The sequence below is a fragment of the Protopterus annectens genome, chromosome 3.part1 (genome assembly GCF_019279795.1).
Source record: "Protopterus annectens isolate FY-2018-M chromosome 3.part1, PAN1.0, whole genome shotgun sequence".
Classification (NCBI taxonomy): domain Eukaryota; kingdom Metazoa; phylum Chordata; order Ceratodontiformes; family Protopteridae; genus Protopterus; species Protopterus annectens.
Window position 1 is genome coordinate 1,100,467,516 of NC_056732.1, and position 20,665 is coordinate 1,100,488,180.

General features: G+C 38.9%; 1 protein-coding gene across 1 annotated transcript in view; it reads right to left on the reverse strand.

Moving 5' to 3' along the window:
* LOC122797753 (trafficking protein particle complex subunit 9-like) overlaps positions 1-20,665 on the reverse strand; it is a 3,992,710-nt gene that overhangs the window by 2,692,752 nt on the left and 1,279,293 nt on the right. Inside the window, exon 15 of the mRNA XM_044066278.1 lies at positions 2,963-3,126. Within this exon, the coding sequence (XP_043922213.1) occupies positions 2,963-3,126 (164 nt within the window). The remainder of the gene's footprint in view (positions 1-2,962; positions 3,127-20,665) is intronic.

The window sequence follows — 20,665 nt, forward strand, 5'->3', positions numbered from 1 at the left end:
CTGGTAGCCCTAAATGAAAACCACATCCATTTGGGATTGTGTGGCTTTTGGCTGGATGGCGGCAGTACTAATGGAGACTACTGTCTCTGAAAGGACTGAAGCAATGAATATCAAAAGTGGAGATACCAAGTGGTCAACTTCAGAGAATGAAGGGACGGTGGATATGAGTTTGCCTAAATGGTGAGAAAGCAGTATCCTGAAGGGTTCTAGACTGACAGATTTTTGAAGGGAAAGGGATGCAGAAGAGGGAACCACATACATCTGGGCCAGAAAAGGGCAAGCAGCATTCACTTTGGGTTTGATAACTCTTGACACCTAAATTAACCTGGTCATAAAAGGAAATGGAAGAAAAGTGCAGATGAGACCATATGGACACTGGTGGGCTACTGCACTTCTGGCTTGAACACCTAGATGGAAGATCAAAGAAAATTAGTTGGATACTTGGTGCTAGAGGGACAGGCAAAGAGGAAGCACACTCAGGTCCTGAGGATATAAAAGATCCTGCAGGTCACAGATAATTTGAGTTACTACTCCTGAGGTACAAGTAGAAATGGTGCAGTCTGTCTGCTAACAAACCGACCTCCCCTGACACATGCGTCACTGTCAAAAAGTGAAGGAAGCTGATGTCCCACTGTCACATCCACATGGAGTGCCTGCAAAATATTTAAAAGCAAGTTCCTACTTGTCTATAGATGTACCAAACCACAGCCATGTTATCTTATGCAGAACTTCCTCTGGTATAGAGACGGTACAAAAATGACTGTCCTCATTTCAAAGGCTATACTCTGCAAGTGTGTCTTACTGGGATATAGAGGTACTTTTAATAGTCTGCTCAATCAAATTCCTCCCAACTCTAGAGCAGATGCACTGTGGTAATTCAAAGCTTGAGTAGGGTTGCCCTGTACAAATATTTGATCTAACCATCAGGTGAGAATGACATGCCTTTGATAGCCAAACTGCAAGTGTTGGGGAGTCTGAATGTTGAGAGCAATTAAATCAAAACGTCAACTGTAGAATCCATATGGTGAACCAGTCATGAGGTACCATAAAGACCAATAGTGTCAGTGCTTACAGCCCGGTCTTTAGACACAATTCTTAAAAATGTTTGAGCATAGAATACTGTGGGTACTTTTTGTGCACTAAGAATCTGTGATCAGTGTACATCCTCGGTAAACAAACTAAATTAATAAATAGTTGGGAGGGTGGCCTAATGGTTAAGGTGTTTGCTTTACAAACACAAGGTGCAGGGTTTGAGTCTCACAAGGGATAATTGGCTAAGGTTAAAATGGCTCACAAGGGCAGTTAGCTTAGTACTAATCTATGAGACTATGAGTCTAATAGATGTAAAGAGAGGTGTAAGGTTTGAACAAAGATCTCCTTCTGCAAATAAAATGACACTGTAATATGTAACTAAATGCCAGTTATCCAAGTAAAGAAAAATCTTCATTCCCTGCAGCCTTTAATGGACTACCACAACTTCTATGTACTTGGAAAACACTCTAGGGGCTGAGGTGACAGTGACCAGCACCATCAAGGAAGTGTAGAAATCTTACGGATTACTTACAATCTATGAGCGTAGGTAGGCATCTTGGAGATACAAAGAGCATATTTACTGTACTTCAGAGAAGAATAAAAAATGGACTGCACCATGACACTGCTCCCTATTCAGTGAGAATTCATTCAGTAGAACAAGAACACTCATCCACCTGCCTGCTTAACTGAATAAACTATCTGAAGTTTCAACAAGGTGTCCTTATTCCTCCCACAAGGAGGGTACCGGACAGAGAATCTCCAAGATCTGCTAGCTAAAGTGACTTTATCTGGACCAATCTTTTGCACTCTGTTTCTTGTTAGTCCCATTACACTCTGGGTCACAGGCGGGATACCAGACTTGACTTGAGCCATCTGGATTACCTCTGTTTTAAGATCTGTACTGCAGTGGAACAGATTTGATCAAGCAGACTCTCAGAATATTCATCCACGGTTCTTGCGCCAGTCATACTTGGACTACTACTGGCCAACAGCTAGAAATACAGAAGGAGTGCTATAATGCAATACACTACAAAAAGGAACCAAAGACTGTGATATTGTACCTTGCTAACTCCGGAACAGGCAAATCCAAAAGTTAGATCCATTCTTAGTGAGGGAAAGTGAAGTGTGCCAGACAGGGAAATTTAACTAACAAAATGAGCCAGCATCTAAGAGCAAGGAATCTTAATCAGTTTTGTGGCTCTCTCTCAAAGAGAAAGAGGAGAGAGAATGCAGGGCTATTTCAGTGCTCATCAAGGACAAAGACTGCAAGTAAGGAAAACCTTCTCATAAAGGATGCAAGGATTCTTAACTTCTGTTTGGACTGACCACTGTGTATACTACATGCTTTGTCACACTGTCAGGAACTGGTGCAAATAATATGAAGCTTTTTCTTCTGGTATCCCACGGCACAGCAAGTTCATTTTTATTAATTGAGTCCTACTTGAAATTAAGTTATTTATTTCTTATGTGCTATTATACAAAACACAACCTGGTGCATGCTAGCCATTTTAATTTTAGCTTGACTGTAACTTGGAACAACAGGATTTGGAAAAAGAGAAAAAGTACTGAGACATCTTATTCATAACATACAAATGCATTAACTTAAAATATAGAGCACTGTATTCTAGCACCTGAGCAGGTATTGAACTTGGGTGGTCTGGGTCATAATCAGGGCTTTATCCCTCTATGCCACTAAGATGTAGCAGTAGAACAGCACTTAAATGTGTAGAATGCTTTAGAGTCTTCAGTGTTAGACAACTGTGTATAAAACATGAAGGTCTGAGCACAGTCTTGTACAGTTCATAAAGTATTTTTGCACACATCCTAAACCAAACCTAGGGACATAATGAAACAATGTCTGCGTCTGTGAAACACGTCTTTATCTACTGTTACACTGGGGGAAGACTGTGAGCATTTCAAGGTGTCCTACCTTTAGTACTGGTAGTCTTTGATGCAACTTCCAGAGTTTCCAGAGGTTCTGTTCCAGTGTTTTCCAATTTGATAACAAGTTTCTGAGACTCTCCATTGTAAAGCTGGACAGCCACATTTGTAGAGACTTCATTTCCCAGGGATGGTTGCAGTACATGAGCAGATCTACAAGATGAGCAGAAACATTAAAACACATAAAAACATAGTTTATCCCTGTCCATATTCAAGATCAACTTGGATATGTGGATGAGAAACATAAAATTTACCCCAGGACTGCTCCTCGTACTACTAATGGGCATTGACAACTCCTAAATGCTTTACCCATGCATGGGTCCCTTCAAATGGTCTATGGTACAATCCCAATTATCATTATGGGTAATATATAATTATCGACCATGGAATGGGTAAGGTCAATCTCTAACCAAATGGGATAGGTTAATTCAAGCACAAAAACGGAAACTGGCAAGACTTAAAATGGCCCGTTAAGGGCAGCTAGCCTAGAACTTAATTATGAACCTATTACATTCTGACAGCATACTATCAGACATCTGTGCACTTACAATCAAGGACTTAAAACAAACTAGCACAGCTGCCAGTTTGTTTGCTGGTTACACCAAGTACTAACTGCTGAACAATAAACTCGAAACACGAGGTACAGTGCAAAATAAACCAATAAACAGAAAAAACACTGTGAAGAGGACAAACCCGCAACGGACAGCCAAAATATTCTATCAAATTTATTACAAAGTTAAATGTTTGACCAATCATCACATTTTTCGTCAAAAATTATAAGACTTAATCAGTAGAAGTTGATTATTCCAAAGAATTAAAGAAAAAAAAGCACTTGGAACCCGCCTATACACATACAACTAAGAAATTTTGAGAATATTGTAGAGAATGAATTGAGACAAGCTATTAGAAAAAATAGATTCATTCCTAATCTTACATCAGGAGAATTAACATTACTCAATAAACTAAGAGAGAATTCTAATTTGAGAATAGTGAAACCAGATAAGGGGGAGGAGTGGTATTTATGAATACTATTACATATGAGGGTAAAATGTTTAATATATTGTTAGATGAGTCTAAATATGGCAATGTTTCCATAAATTAAATTAATATTGGCTACAAGAGAATTTACACAACATTATATGATTTGTTTTTTGGAGGGACTTATTGAATATAGCATGTTCAAGTTTTTATACAATAACAAACCAAAAATTCCATCAATTTTCGGTATTCCCACAGTGCATAAGAATTTTGAAGATCCCCCTTTACGACCCATTGTTGCAGCAGAAGGTTCAGTTATTTCCCCTTTAGCAAGGTACATTGACATCAAATTAAAGAATTTAATGTTCAAGGGAATATCCTATTTGAAAGATTCATGGGATTTTCTAGAAAAAGTGAAGGGTATCACTATGAATAATGAGATCATTTTTGTTGCTATCGACGTGGTGGATTTGTTTGGTTCAATACCACACAATATAGGAATAGAATGGTTTGAAGAAGCCATAAGATCTTGTCAAGAACTAAAAGATGATGAAATTTGTGTTTGTGTTAATTTAATGGAATTGGTTCTGAAATACAATTATTTATTTTTTCAAGGAGAATATTTCCATCAATTAAGTGGTGTAGCCATGGGAGCAAGATGTGCTCCCATATATGCTAACATGGTTTTAAACACTTGGGAGGAAAAATTCATTTACAATAGTGTGTATAAAGAATGTTGGAGTTTATACAAACGTTTTTTAGATGATATTATTATATTTTGGAAAGACAATATAGAAAAGTTAAATGTGTTTATTAAATATATTAACCATACCACTACCTTTTTAAAATTCACCCATGAAACGGATGCACATACTATCAATTATCTTGATGTGACACTAGAAAAAGATGGAGACAATTTTAAGTCAAAGGTTTTTAGGAAAAAAACTTTTTCTAATTCATACCTACATTTCAAAAGTGGACACCCCTTACACCAAAACAGAAGTATTGTAAAGGGTCAAATGGTTAGGATTTCAAGGATGACATCGAACGACCAAGATTTTATTAATGAAATGGAATTTTTAGTTGACATGTTTTTGGATAGGAGTTATCCACTACACTTTTGTAATCACATTAAAGAATAAGTTATTCAAGGGAGAAAAAATAGGTTTGCACCTATTTTGAATCATAGACTCCCTATTAGTGATGATCTCAGGTTATCTGAGCCTATAGATTCAAGAAAGGACAAAACATACAGCCAGTCATTTATAACTGATTTTATTGGAGATGCTGGCATCATCCAACAAGTGTTGTATAGAGAATGGGAGAAATGTCTTATCACTGATCTCAATTTAAATAAATCAAAAGATTCTTTTAATATTATTTTTAGGAGGGGACATAACGTCAAAGATTGGTTGACAGCTCAATATAAAGTGAACAAGTAAAGTACAAAAATAGGGGGCACTTATTCATGTGGAATGTGTTCACAGTGTTCATCCATGATTAACTCACATAACATTTTCATTGAAGCAAGAGAAAGAGAGATCATAGGCAAAGTATATAGTAATTGTAATTCTTTTGGAGTAGTATACATTGCGATATGTGAGATATGTTCGGCCTTCTATATAGGGAAAACGGAAAGGAAGATAAAAAGGGGGGTTTACGAGCACCTGAACGACATTAAAAATAAGAAAGAATGTAATGCATTATACAAACACATGAATATCTGCCCCTTAGCAAAGTACAAATTCCTTATTTTAGAAGAGATTCAGAAAGATGAGAGAGGTGGCTTGTGGGAGACTCGCATTGAATACCGGGAATTATATTGGCAGATTGTCCTGGAGGCAAATAAATTCCCAGGTTTAAATGACAACATCTCACTCGCCCCAGTTTTAAAATTGAGGGCAGAAAAATTGTAACAACTTCATTATATGTGTCATATTTTTATACATATATACAATTTTTTAACATTTTTAACAATTTTATAACATATATACATTTTAGTATTCATTATTTACACGTACACTCATTTATTACATCAGTTAAGATTTTTTTATCTATGTTACATGTTTATATTTATGTATTCATTCATTTATTTATACATTTTAGATTACATATTTATTATATATTTATTGTATTTATTATGTATTTATTACTATTATTTGTATATATATTTTTTATTCAAGGTGTCATCGATATTTAGACATTAATAAATAGAAGGTTTTTTAATTTATTTATTTTACACTTATATTTATACCTTCATTCATTTCATATATTTATTTGAATTTAGTACAAAAGAAGAAATGTATGTTTATACGTTATTCTGACCACCAGATGGGAGCATTGTTCCACTAATGAAAGGTCATTCGTAGTTCTTGGTTAAATGTTTCATATACAATTAAAAATAATAAAATGTTTTTTATTAAACGTTTTTAATGCATTATACATTTCAACACACAAAAATATATACGTTATACATGGATGTATTTAAATTAATTCAAACTGTTGGATAGGTCATTCAGATTTGTATGCATTTTAGATTTAAATGATTTCTATTCATATTCATGAGGATTGTTCTGTATAGCTTTCTATTGGTTAGTTTAAAAGGTTTGTCAGCATATATATATATATATATATATATATATATATATATATATATATATATATATATATATATGTGTGTTAATTGGTATTTGTTTTTATCTGATGAAGTCTTATAATTTTTGACGAAAAACGTGGTGATTGGTCAAACGTTTAACTCTGTAATAAATTTGATAGAATATCTCGGCTGTCCGGTGCGGGTTTGTCCTCTTCACAGTGTTTTAACTGCTGAACAATGTTATTGCTATATGTGACACAATAAAAAAATAACATTAAACTTCAGAGCTAGTAGAAGACTGTTTAATTTGGGGGAGGCTACCATGCCTATGTTACCACTGATGCCCCAGCCCCCTTTTTAATAACAGCTGGAATACAGCCTCAAATGGCGGCCATGATGACCTACACACAGCTGTTTGCATAAACACATCAGACCTGCACTGCTTAATCAACATCATAAAGAAGAAAACAGTATATAAATACACTGAAAATGATGCTTCAGATGGTCATGTGCATGCAGCTGTAAAGAGTGGTGTCCATTTGAAAGAAGAATTGTTAATTTCACTACACTAAAGAATCATAGCTATCAAGAACTAGATAGCAAGGGCATGTAAAGTCCAAGTAACTACACAGGGAAAGAAAGTATGCCACACTTGGGAAGCCTCAAGAGACATGAACACTAACTGTTAGAATGCCAGTATCATACAACAAGAATTAAAAACAAAGCTCTGGGTGGCCAGTCTAAGCAATATAACAGTATACTGTGTATACAAATAACAGCAAATGCAGAAGTGTCCCAACCATGTAAGAGGGAAGATATACATTCAAACTTATCCAAGATGGAAGATGAAAGCAAATGATTTTATCTAAACACTGCTATAAATTTTAATATTCAGCAGCTAGTCTAAAATGAACTGGACTGAATATTCTGAGGAAAGAGTTTTAGGGGTTATCAAATCATCTGTGACTTAATTATAAAGCTGCATGAAATAATAATGCCCGTCATAACCTAATAATCAAAACAAGCCTACATTACCCTTGATCAGTCATGAATTAAGCATCTTAATTCCACATTAATCTGTAGGTCTTTAAAGTCAATTTTCCTAAAATACTTAAGTAACTCTAAGGAATCATTTCACTGTCATCTTTTCACTTTTCTGCACATCTTTTTACCATACTTTTTTCAACTCAAAAGACTTGTTTGATAGGAACCTACTATATACAATTGCCACATTTCAGTCAATATTTCTATAATCAAATCAAGCCCATTATCATTGGTAACTTTTGAAATACAAGAATTAACATGCCTATTTTCATAACCAAGAAAGTTATTACAAACACATCTTAAATGTACATAATTCTGTATAAACAGTTTCATTATATGCCTACTACTTCAGAGAACATGCTGTAAATAGTTATTTCTCTGTCACCTTTATATTTAAAGATCTGAAGAAATAGCATGGGTCTTTGATGCTTAGTTTGGCTATAACTCAAGCATACTTCTTAAACTAGCCAAAGCATCATGCAACTGTTATTTCTTAGTATATTTTAATAAGTTTGTTAACTGGAGTACAGGCAGACCTCTCAAATGTCCCTCTTAGAGGAACATTCCTACTTTCTGGCCTGACTTACCCATGATGCACATGCTATACCTGTTTCTGGAGCCATGTCCCTATTTTCAGGCTTGATTTACCCCTTCTAGCACACAGAAAAACACGCAACATAACCAGAACATTAGTGACACCAATAATTTAAGATAAGAGCACACATTTTACATCTCCCTTTGTCAGAAGGGAAAAATAAATGATATTGTGTGGTAGAATTTCAGTACAGTTCACTGAAGTTTATACATTCTACACTGTCTCTCTGATAAAGTACTTATATTTTTCCATAATTTTTTGTCACTCTGTTTTAAAATATGTTTCTAAGTATTATCCCACATTCCTACTGGAAGTAGGAATACTTAAGTGCTATTTGGTATTCAAATTTTATGCTAATTACAAGTCTTGATTTTTGGCTGTATATAACTACTCTTCAAAGGCCTCTGTAACTGTTTTTGTTGTCTGCAAGTTCAGAGGTAACGTATCTGACCCAAAATGACTCATTTTAGCCATTGTCCAGGAACACAGCACACAAAAACTAACAATAAAAAGATTACATGTTACATTTCAGTACATTCAAGATGCAAGTAATGACCTGACAAGGTGTGTATTACTATGTAAATAACCCATCCAGGGGGCGTTATTTATACAGCACACACCATAGATGGCATTAGTGCACTTAGAGAATGGGTTGCTTGTTAAACTGCTTTGTTGTATTTATTTATTTTTTATTACTACATTATTTTTTTTATATATTTGTATGTAAAATAGTTCTTCTACCAAAGATTTAAAATTTGTTGTAGTATATGTAATTGTTGGGAGTATTTTACTTCCAGAGTATGTTATGTCATTATTTAATGTCCACACACAAACTCAGAAGCATACACAGACATATATACACAAAGAAACACATTCAGAAGTACATACAGACAAAAACAAAAAGACTCACACATACAAATAGACACACACACACACACACCAATCACAACACTCATTCTCAAAGCCATCTTTGATAGATCACATAAAAAATATAGTTATGAAGAACTTTCTCCAAGCAACACCATCCTTTACTCCTAAAAGGTTTGGTATATTGCAGTCAGTGGAGACAGAAGTTAGTAAATAATGACATAACATTTGAGTTTCGAAGTTTTATTTCCTTCAGATAATATGTATTTGAGTTTCAGACTTCAAATATTTCAGAAAATGCATGCTAACAACACAAATCCTGTTCTTCTAGCAACTTTCAAAGTTTATCAGAGAAATATTTAAAATGTGTTCCTATTTCTTAGCACCACTCCCCCCAATTATGTCAGGCTTTGTCCAGATTTATTGTGCTAAGTGTTTGGCATATATTTCTAAGAGGTGTTACAGGTGAAGAGGTACGTAAAACTGCTGCCACCGCCAGGGATCATTCACTCTCTCACACACCCTACCAGGAATCATTCAATCACTTTCACACTTCACTCGCACACTCTCTCTACCTCTCTTCTCTCTCTCACACATGCACACACACACACACACACACACACAGCCTCTCTCGGCTTTCATGCACTCACATGCCAAGAGAAACAAACGCACACAAACTTTTCAGTTTCACTGGAGCAATCGCTCTCTATTACAAGCATACACTCTCACACACGCTTTATATTATTTTTTGTTTTACACTCGCTAAACAGCAGAAGCATGCTTAGCAAGTGTAACATAACGGTTTGCCAGCTCTCATTTCACTAACATGCACACATACACTTGCACACACACACAGTTTATTTTTTCAGTTTTCTTTTTGTTTATATTTTACAGTCACTAAACAGCAGAAACTCTGCTTAGCGACTGTAATATAATGGCGGCCTTTCCGTTTTCTCTGTCTGAGCTCCATGGTAGCTTGATATGCTGCCGTGAAGAGGTGAAGTAATTTTTCAGTGGGTATTACTTGTACATTAATACCCTGCTGGAGAACACTCATTCTCCAATCAGAGTACTATGTACAGTAAGCCCGTTCTCTAATTATACATTAACACACATCCTGGAGGGCATTATTGAACATAGAGAATGGGCTTTCTGTAAAATTGTTGTGTTTTGCTTGCTTACTTTTTTTTTTTTTTTTTTTTTTTTTTTTTTTAAGTACTATATAATTTTTTTTTGTATATTTTTGATGTAAAATAGTTACTCCACCCAACATTTCAAACTTTCTATAGTATATGTTAATGGTGCTGGAGGAAGTATTTTACATCACTATGTAAAAAAATAATATAGTATTAAAGAAATAAGTAAAACAATTTTACAGACAGCTCATTCTCTCTCTTATACAGTCACTTCTGCATTCATACATGCATTCATTCACACAAGATTGCTCTCTCTCTATCACACACAGAGTCTTACCTGCCTTCATACAAGCACTCACTCACACAAGATCGCCCTCATTTTCTCTGCGTCTCTCTCACACACACACACACACACACACACACACACACACACACACACACACACACACACAGTCACAGTCACAGTCACTTCTGCTTTCATACATGCATTCACTCACACAACACCTCTCCCTCGATCTCTCTCACACACAGTCTCCTCTGCTTTCATACACACATTCCACTCACACACGTTGTGATGCCCGTGCACTGGCCCAGTAATCAAGGAGCTTCAATCTTCACCACTAGCACCAGTGAGGGGCATGTACATTCGGAAGGATAACAAGTACACACACAGTAAAGTGCAATTTCCCTTAAGAGCAGAGAGAGATAACAGTCAGTCTGGGGCTGGTTTCTCCTTTTCTGCCCAGATCCCTAATAAGACTTCCCACTGGCACAGCTATAGGGTTACAGGTCTCAGCCTAGTGGTTAAGCTAAAACCTCCAGCACACTCTCTGTCCAACCTGTGCTTTGTGTCCTTGCCCAAGTAGCTGACACACACACACACTGAGATATGACTTGTATACAAACACACAGACAGTCCTGGGGAAGGCTGGCACAGGTTCTCCAGCTTTGCCCCCTTCTCTGCCCAGGCTATAAGGTAGAAATCACTGCCACCAACCACTATCAGCTACCAATAAGGCCCTTACCAAAGTGTGTCCAATTTTACTGTGCATTATTATTATTATCCAATTAGTAAGTAGGACTAACAGCAAGGCTTACTGGAGTGGCTTGGACAGTATCACTATATACATGCAATGTACTCTACAGCTTAAATTATCTCTACACAAAACAGCCACAGTTGAAAGGTTTAAAAATATTTAATAATAAATAATAAAAACACAAGACAAATCTCATTTCAACACAGTGCTAGTCAAGAGTTCAGAGATCACAGGAAAATGCTTAAATAATACTGTAGAATAGTCTGACAAATATAGAAAACAGCTAGTCTAATCTTACTATTCTATATATATTTCCAAGAGAAGTCAATGTTCTATATAAATACCTTACTTACAAGCAAAAGCAGAGTGCTGGTGATGTTGACAGTTCTAAAGACAAATGCAAAAACCTATGATTCACTCTCTCTGAGAAAGTCTTAAATTGATAATACATCACTGCTGGCTCATTTCAGATTACATAATTCTTAACAGTTCTGATTTACCTTCCCAGGCTAACAGAAACTCAAACGTTACATTTCTTTTTGTAATGTACACCTGGAGGAAGCCACAGCAATAAAAGACATTATATATGTAAAACTGTATCTTCATTATGCTGGTCCAAACATCACATCTCAGAGTTTGTGATCAGTCATATAATGCTCGACTTATCAGCTTTCTTCCAGCAGAGTGCAATGTGGTTACATTTTTGAAGCTCAGTACAACATATAGTTTAATCATAACATATAGTTCTCTTTTACATTTGTAAAGCTAGCCTGTGGATTATATTAATATTTACAAATCACATAGAAATATTTACAAGATTCTATCTGGATGGGCTTGCAGCCTTTCAGTTTTTCACACAAGCAAACAGAAATATAAACACACACATACACTTTTCTGTTTTAACACTCACTAAACAGCAAAAGCACTGCTTAGCAAGTGTAAAAGTATTGTCATCCATTAGTTTTTTTAGCAGACCAAGCTCCACTGCAGCTTGATATGCTGCCACAAAGTGGCGGACTCATTTTTACCGGGCATTACTTGTACATTAATACCCTACTGGAGGACGTTCATTCTCCAATCAGGGTGCTGATGTACAGTTTGCCCATTCTCTAAGCCTTATTAACTTGGGCATTTTATACTCTCAACCAATCAGCTTGTACGAAAACTACAGCTAAGCCTAGAAAATCCAGCTTCTACAAGATTTTAGCTACAAAATACAGACAACACAGACGGTTAGTGCTCATCAGTAATTCATATTATTTTAGGAAACACAGAAATCTGTACATCTTATACTGTGTACAAATAGGTCAGATGTTAGATGTTATAATTCTACCACACTGCTTGCTGCAATCTGCAAAGTCACACATTGCACTTAATATGTCAGATGTTATGCTACCTGTCTGCCTGATTTATCTCAGCAAACGTAAGTAATAACTATTTCTCGGAGCTGGCAGTTAGAGATAGGGTTTTATTCAATCTCCTACAATTAATATGCAATTAATTAATCTGACATTTGATTTTAAGATAAAATCAATATGATGTTTCCAAAAAGGAGGCAAAAAATGTATTTTTTTTTTATTTTCAGTGTTCTCCTAGAATGATTGTTAAAATATTTCATTATACAACAGACAAAATGAATAATTGCATCTTCACTGCGTCTCCTATGAAGTGCAAGGAAATGGGATTTCCACAAAGCATGGGTTTGTTTTTCACAGTCATAAGAAAATAAAATAAAGCAAACTACTTTCGCTTATTCTTCTGCAAAACAGCAGACAGAAACAGAAAGGTACAAAAATAATAAAGATAAAGTAGCCTGGATGCTTTTTTTTTTTTTTGGCCTTGACAGTACCTTCCAAGCTGACCACTGACTTCAGCTTCTCTGTCTATTGTACCTAATGCTCTTTCCTGGTGATAATCACCTACCTGCCCCACCCACAAACTGTTTGCTTTCAGCATTGCCAAACTCTGGATTTTCCTGTTCCTCTCTTACCCTGTCTCAAGCTTGAGTTAATCTGGTGGGTTCACCAAATTTCACTGAATCCAGATCTGTTTTCTCAGGTTCCTCTTCTTACTCACAGCTATACAAGACAAGATAGCTCGCTATATGAGACCAGATGGCTTAGTGGTCAAGGTCTTCGCCTCCCATGCACAAGGTTTGATCCTGACCTCCAACCAATGCCTGTTTGACATTTGCATGTTCTCCTTGTGTCTCCGTGAGGTTTCGCCCATGTCCAAAAAACAAGCTGAGTGTTTCCATCTCAAACTCACCAATGAATGGAGCTGTGGGCAGCAGTAGCACAGACTCTACATGGTGCCCTACAGGAGGAAGAGTTGTACAGACCAACTGCTTTGCGCAATTACTGTGGTACACAGTATCCTCAAGATAGGAGAACACAGATCACAGACTGCGCCCTGTTGCGGTGATTCGGTAATGTTGACTAATGTCACCAAAAATTGTACATGGGTAGTTACCAGTGATAAGTGGGTTGAGGACCGGGCCTACTCTGACCCACGCCGGGGACCCGTACTAATGGTGGGAGGGGTATATGTGACCCTATTGGCCAGTGTGTGCCCAAAATAAAACCCAGCAGCCCTGAGTCAATAAGCTACTGGCTGGCTGGTATATAGTTGCCAGGCCTGGGTTATCTGGGATAGCTCTGTCGAGTGAAAGCTGGACGTAAAACCAACCAACCTGCCAAACATGAATTGAAATTTGCTACACTTAATGTAGGTTCACTGACAAGATGCAGCTTGGAAGTGGACGACATGATGATACGGAGGGGGCTGGACATCCACTGTATCCAGGAGACGAGATGGAAGGGCAGTGCAGCAAAGCCGTGTGGGTTAAAGATCCAGAGTCTACTAATCAGGTGGAGGGCAGGCTAGAAATGGAGTAGGAATTGTAGTGAGAGAGAGGCTTCAGAAGGCAGTAAGGGATATCATCAGAACTAATGACAGACTCATGGCAGTCAGACTCCAGTGTAATGATAGGGCAGTATTCATAATCTCAGCCTATGCCCCAGGGTTGTGACAGTGAAGAAAAGAGTGCATTCAGACAGGAGTTGCAAGACATACTAGATAAAACAGGACAATGTGAATTGGTGTTGATAATGGGTGACTTGAATGCACATATTGGGACAGAAAGAACAGGGTATGAGGACTGCCTGGGTCCACATGAGTGGGGCAACAGGAATAAAGGAGAAGCCATTCTAGATTCTGTCTGGCAAATGGCTTGATAGTAGCCAACACATGGTTCAGAAACAGAGAGTCACAAAATCACATACAAGAGTAGTCATCATGCAATTTAGGTGGACTTCCTCCTAGTAAAGTCCCTGGACCTTGAGGTTGTTGGAGGAAGCTCCCAAACCTTAATAGGTGCATCCACATATCATCATCAGCCCCCTTTTTCTCATTTTTCTATATGTGGTATGGGTATTGTGTTAACTGTTGCCAACTCTCTTGATTTAGTGCACACTCCTGCCTTCTTCAACACTCATGGCTGACTGTTGCAGATCTTCTTTCACACAATCCATCCACCTCTTTGCTGGATGTCCTCACTTCCTCTTACCTTCTTCCTGTCTGTCCCAAATCTTCCTCACCAGATTGTCTTCTGCTTTTCTACACATGTGCCCACACCAACGTAATCTGCTCTCTTTGATCTTTTCTGCAATTGGCTTCTGCTGTTATGTCCTCATTTCTTTGTCTGTCCCACAGTATGCATCCTATCACCTTTCTCAGGCATTCATTTCCATCACCTCTAGCTTCTTCAACTGTTCTGCCTTTACTGCCCAGGTTTCTGTGCCATACTGGTCGCATCACTGTCTTGTACACCTTACTTTTCAGCTTCTTTGGCATTCTTCTGTCATAGACTACACCTGATACTCTAGCCGTCCCTGCGATTCTAGATTTGACCTCTTCATTCAGACTACTCTTCTCAACTACTCCTCCTAGATACCTGAAGCTGTTTACCTGTTCCACTATCTTCCCTTCCATCTCTATTCTTAGCTTCTTCCAATTTCCCCAATTTGCTGGCATTACCACCATCTTATCTGTCTTAGTTTCCTCCCATGTGCCTTCAGATTTGCATTCCATTCTCCTATCCTTTGCTGAATTTATAGCTCACAGTCTGCCTGTACTGTCATCGTCTGCATACAGCAGCTTTGTTGATCCGTCCCCACCAACCTGTTTGCTAATGTAGCCCATCACCAATATGAAAAGCAGTGGGCTCAGAGCTGAACCCTGATGTAAACTCACACCCACTGGGAACTCTTCTGTGAGGCCGAACACCGTTAGTACTTGAGTGATTGGGTCCTTGTACATAGCCTGCACTAATTCTACCAATGTTTCTGGGACTTAAACCACTGCAATACTGCCCAGATCAGCTTTCTTGGGACCTTATCATATGCTTTCTCCAAGTCTAGGAAAGCCCACTTGGACTCTCTACTCATCTCTAGCTTCTTCTCAAGTATCTGTCTCAATGCAAACATCGGGTCAGTTGTGCTGCATCCTGATCTGAATCCAAACTGCTCATCTCCCATCTTACATTCTACTACTCTGCATATCCATTTATCAATCCTCCTCTCCAGAACATTCATGCAATGTGATAGGAGTTTGATGCCCCTGTACTGCCCACAGTTGTGGATGCCCCCTTTGTTCCTGTACACTAGCAGGAGTATGCTTATTCTCCAGTCATCTGGGATACACCTTTCTCTCCACACTGCTACTAATACCCTCAGGAGCCATTTCTCCTCTATCTCACCCGACATCTTTATCATATCTGCTTTGACCTCATCTAAGCCTGCTGCTTTCCCTGACGTCATTTCTTTGGTGCTTTTCTTACTTCTTCTATGGTGGGATCCTCTACTTCTCTCATCGTAGGCTGTTTCTGGGGCAGTACAGCTTCTGTGGCTTTTCTTAATTCAGAAGCTGCTACAAGGCCTCCTTCCACCTGCCTTCGATGTCATGTGGACTGGTGAGCAGGTTGTTGCTGGCATCCTTTATGTAGGGTGTCTGATTATCTTGTTTGTCTTTCTGTCTTTACCTTGCAACCTGTGGGTTATCATATCTACAGCCATCACTTTAGACTCCTGGCTCCAAAGTCCCATCTTCCCTCCCATAATGCTCTGAGCTAATTAATATTCTCAAATGGAGTTTACCCCTTACCATACCAAACACTTCTAAAAATATACTATCTGAAGAACTGAACAAGACCTATGAATGTCCAATAAGTAAAGACTTCAGGAAGGCCCAAAAGGTCCAATAGATGCCAAAAAACATAAATGACAATTTGGAGGAGGGGACATAAGGAAGAGCTGCTGAGAAATAACAGTAAAAAACAACATGGATCTAGTCTAAGTACATTTGTATACCCAGTGTTGTTTTTTCTGTCCACCTCAGCCTATAAGACAGTACCCCATCCAGACTGAACCAGGTGGTACTAAGAAACAACATTCTGAAGAATGGTCAAGCCAAATGTAAGCCTGGATGTTGACTGGATATCAAACTTGTAATGCGACACAAAGGTATGAATATTCGTCCACACGGTAGCTATATAAATATCGTCAATGAAGAGTAACTGTAAAAGGCAGTTGAGGTAGATACTGTCCTCATAAATGTGAGCCTTTGGTTTGGATGGCATAATGGTTAAGGTCTTTGCCTCATAGACACAAGGTGCAGGTTTTGATTGTGACCTTGGGTTATTGGGCTACACTTCAAATAGCCTTTCAGGGCAATTAGCCTAGCATTCACCTATGAATCTATGAAAATAAATGTACCTTGTACACAAGAGATATACAGTCAGAAAACCATTTGGACAAAATGATCTTAAATACTCCTTTTCCTAACATGGTTTTGGAAGAGGACACAGAGATGGTCTGATTTCTGATGGCTGTTGCCCTGTTTAAGTAAAATCTCAACCGTCGAAGATCCAGACAGTGAAGGGGGAACTCACCCTTACTACTGAAGTTCAGAAAGAACATTTGCAAATGAAAAGACTCATTCAAGTTAGACTCAGAAGCCACTTTAGGAAAAAATGTTGGATTAGTCCAAAAAACTCTCCTTGTGAAAAATCAGATAAGGAGGCTTACATGATAAAGCCTGAAGTTCTGGCATTTATCTGGTGGAAGTTTTTGCAATTAAGGAGAGAGACTTCTCGGACAAAAACATGAGCTCCATTGCAGCAGCAGACTCAAAAGGGACTCTGGGTACAGCCTCTTCTAAAAAACACAGAACACAAGGTGGAACTGGGTCTCTCAAAGAAGGTCTGAAGAGAAAGGTTCCCTTCAAAAAGGCTTTAGATGCCCTTGAGAAGCTATGGGAAGATGGTCTTACCAGCATGAAAACTGGAAATGGTTGCCAATTGATCCTTAATAATGAAATAGCTTTCCCCAGATTGAAAAAAGCCAGCTAAGAAGTCCAAAATTGTATCTATGGAGCAGAAAAGGGGACAAGGCCTTTCAAAACAGACCAGATACTAAATATTTTCTATTTAATGCCATAAAGTTTCCTGGAGAAAATTGCTGAGATGAGGAAAAAATATGCATAACTCTGGTTAACAGTTTGGCATATCTAGCCATCACTGGAAGTGGGGGAATCAAACAGTCAGCTTAAGGGATCTGGGTGAGGATGGTTAGGGGAATGTGAGATTAGATCTGGGATTGGATCTGGTGAAGTCAGAGGAAGGGAAACCAAACTTGTCCAAGCCAGAAGGGGGCTATGAGGATCACAGTTGCCTCGCAGCAAGCTGTAAGAATTTTATCATCAAAGGAGTTGAAGGGTATGTGTAGAACAGACACAGGGGCCAGAATGTTTCTCGGAACTGTACCATGTTATGGATCAGGCCAAAGACACTGCTGCAGTATGTGTTGCAAGGGGTTGTAAACAGGTTGCAACAAGGATAGCCCCAGTGTCTGAAAACCTGTACCATCAATGATGGAATGAGATACCAACCATGAAGCATTAGAATGCTCCTGCTCAATTTCTCCACTAGAATGTTGGATTTCACTGGGATGTGCATTGCTATCAGAAAGCATTGAGAAGAAATTGTCCACTATCACACCCTTATTGTGTCTTGACATGAGGGACAAGATGGAGTTCCACCCTGCCTCTTGATACATCAGACCACAGCTATATCGTTGATCTGGATTTAAATCACAACTACAGGAGAGCAGTGGAAAGCCTGCAATGCCAGGAGGACTGCCCTCATCTCCAAAACAGTGATGTGCATGTTGGCCTTTAACTGAGACCAGGTAGTTTGGACCACTCTCCCCTTCATAATGCCTCATCACCCCCAGAAGTAAAGCATCTGTGATCACTGTGGCCGTTGACTGGGGAAGGACAAAAGGGTATACTGAGGACACGTGGTCAGATGCTAATGAACATGAGATCTGACAATAACAAGCCTGAAAAGCCGTATGGGGAACTACAGAGGATGATTTGTCAGAGACCACTGGACTAAAAACAGTCCACTGAAGAACCCTCACAATGAACCTGGCCAGAGGAGCTAGGAATATGGCAGTGGCCATCAAAGTGAGGAGATGCAGAACTACAGACATAGGTGACCTCTAAAAAAGAACCATTGTAGGCCTGAAGAGACGGTGATAACCTAGACAGAAGTAATTTGGCAGTCTAAAAAGAGGTTGGGATGGTGGCCTAATGGTTAAGGTGTTTGCCTTACAAACACAAAGTGCAGGGTTTGAGTCTTGCAAAGAATAATTGGCTAAGTTTTAAATGGCTCGCAAGGGCAATTAGCTTAGTACTAACTTATGAATCTATGAACCTATATCCAGATGGCAATCTATAAACTCCAGAGCCTAACTAGATTTCTGGAATTTCACAATAATCCCCAAGCACATGAACAAATGGAGCAAGGAGCTTTTTGCTTGAACTAGCAATGGAGGAAGGAGCCTCTTGCTTGAACTAGTGATGCCCCAGAAGCCACCCGTAAGGACTCAGTCATCCAGGAACAGGAAAACCTGGAATCTCTGCAGCCTGAGGTGCTACCACTGTCATGCATTTGGTGAATACCTGGCTGGGAACTGTGGTGAGACCAAAAGCCAGTGATCGAAAGTGATAATGACTGGCTGTCAGCTGGATGTACAAAAGCCTCCTGGAATGCCTGGCTACCTTTATATGATAACAAGTACAACTGAAGCCTACTGAACACATCCAGTTCTCCTTTAACAGAAGTAGGATAGACTGTACCACGACCATCCAAGAGATAGTCTGTTTGAAAAACAGATTTAGTCTGCTTAGGTTCAAAATGGGCCCAAGGTCCTTGTTTGTTCTTTGGCACCAGAAATAATCTTGAATAGACCCTGGATCCAACTATGTCTGGTAGGACCTCCTGGATGTCTCATTTATACTAGCAATTATTTCTCCTGCTATTTCCCTTTGCTGGTGGGCTGGGATGTCCAGAGAGCTTTTTGATGAAAAGTCAACCAAAACTGAAAGGGGATAGCGTAATCTCTGGTAATGACTCCCAACATACAGGAATCCATTGTGAACACCCAAGCTTCAGGGCAGGGAACCAAGCAGCCCCCCAACAGCCTCTAGAGCACAGCAGCTGGGAAAACTTTTAGGAGCACTAAAAGGGCTCACCAGAGAATGGCCTCCTGAAGCCCTGATTCTGCAGACCACTCCTGCCCCTGAGGTGCTCAGTGTTAATGTTCCCCCCTCTACTCGGAGTGGGGGACTATTACCTGGAGCACCCTCAACAGATTTTGGAACTTCCAAAAGAATAACCTTTTTCCTCACCTATGGCTGTGGCAGAATGTCCTCTGAGGGGTGGAAAAGTAGACTCCCATGACAGATAGTGCCATGCTATCTTGGTCAAAATGCCTTAATTTTATATTCAAACAAGGTGGAATCATCCAACAGAGCATTTAAAAAGGATGCCTTGAGGCACTCAAAATTACAGTGGCGTATCCAGGCATGGCAGGGAACTGTAATGCCAGTGTCTTCTGCCCGGGCTGTACTACCCTATCCACTGCGCTGGATAACAGACATATGGCTATGTTGGAAATGGACAGCATGGTAGCCAACAGTCTTCACGGACTTATGAGTCTTGACTGTCAACTGGGATTCTACTGACTTGGAAACGTTATTAATAAAGTCTTGGCTAGGTGTGCCATATGGTGGATGAAGCATAAATGCATTTCCCAAATTCTCTTAAATCCCTGTTCAGAGGATGGAGAGATGCACTCTCCTCATAGAGCTGTTTTTGTTGGCAACGACTACTATAATGGCACAGTCCCACAGGCTACATGCTCCAATGTGTCCAATTCTTGGGCACAGCTAAGATCCTGTCTGGCTTCATAGGGACAGTTGTCACCTCATCAGATTCTCTTCAAGCCCTTCTACACACTAAATTGATAAACACGTCTTGGGTAGTATCATCCAGGCCAATGATGGGCCTGCACCAAAGGCCTCAAAAAACAAT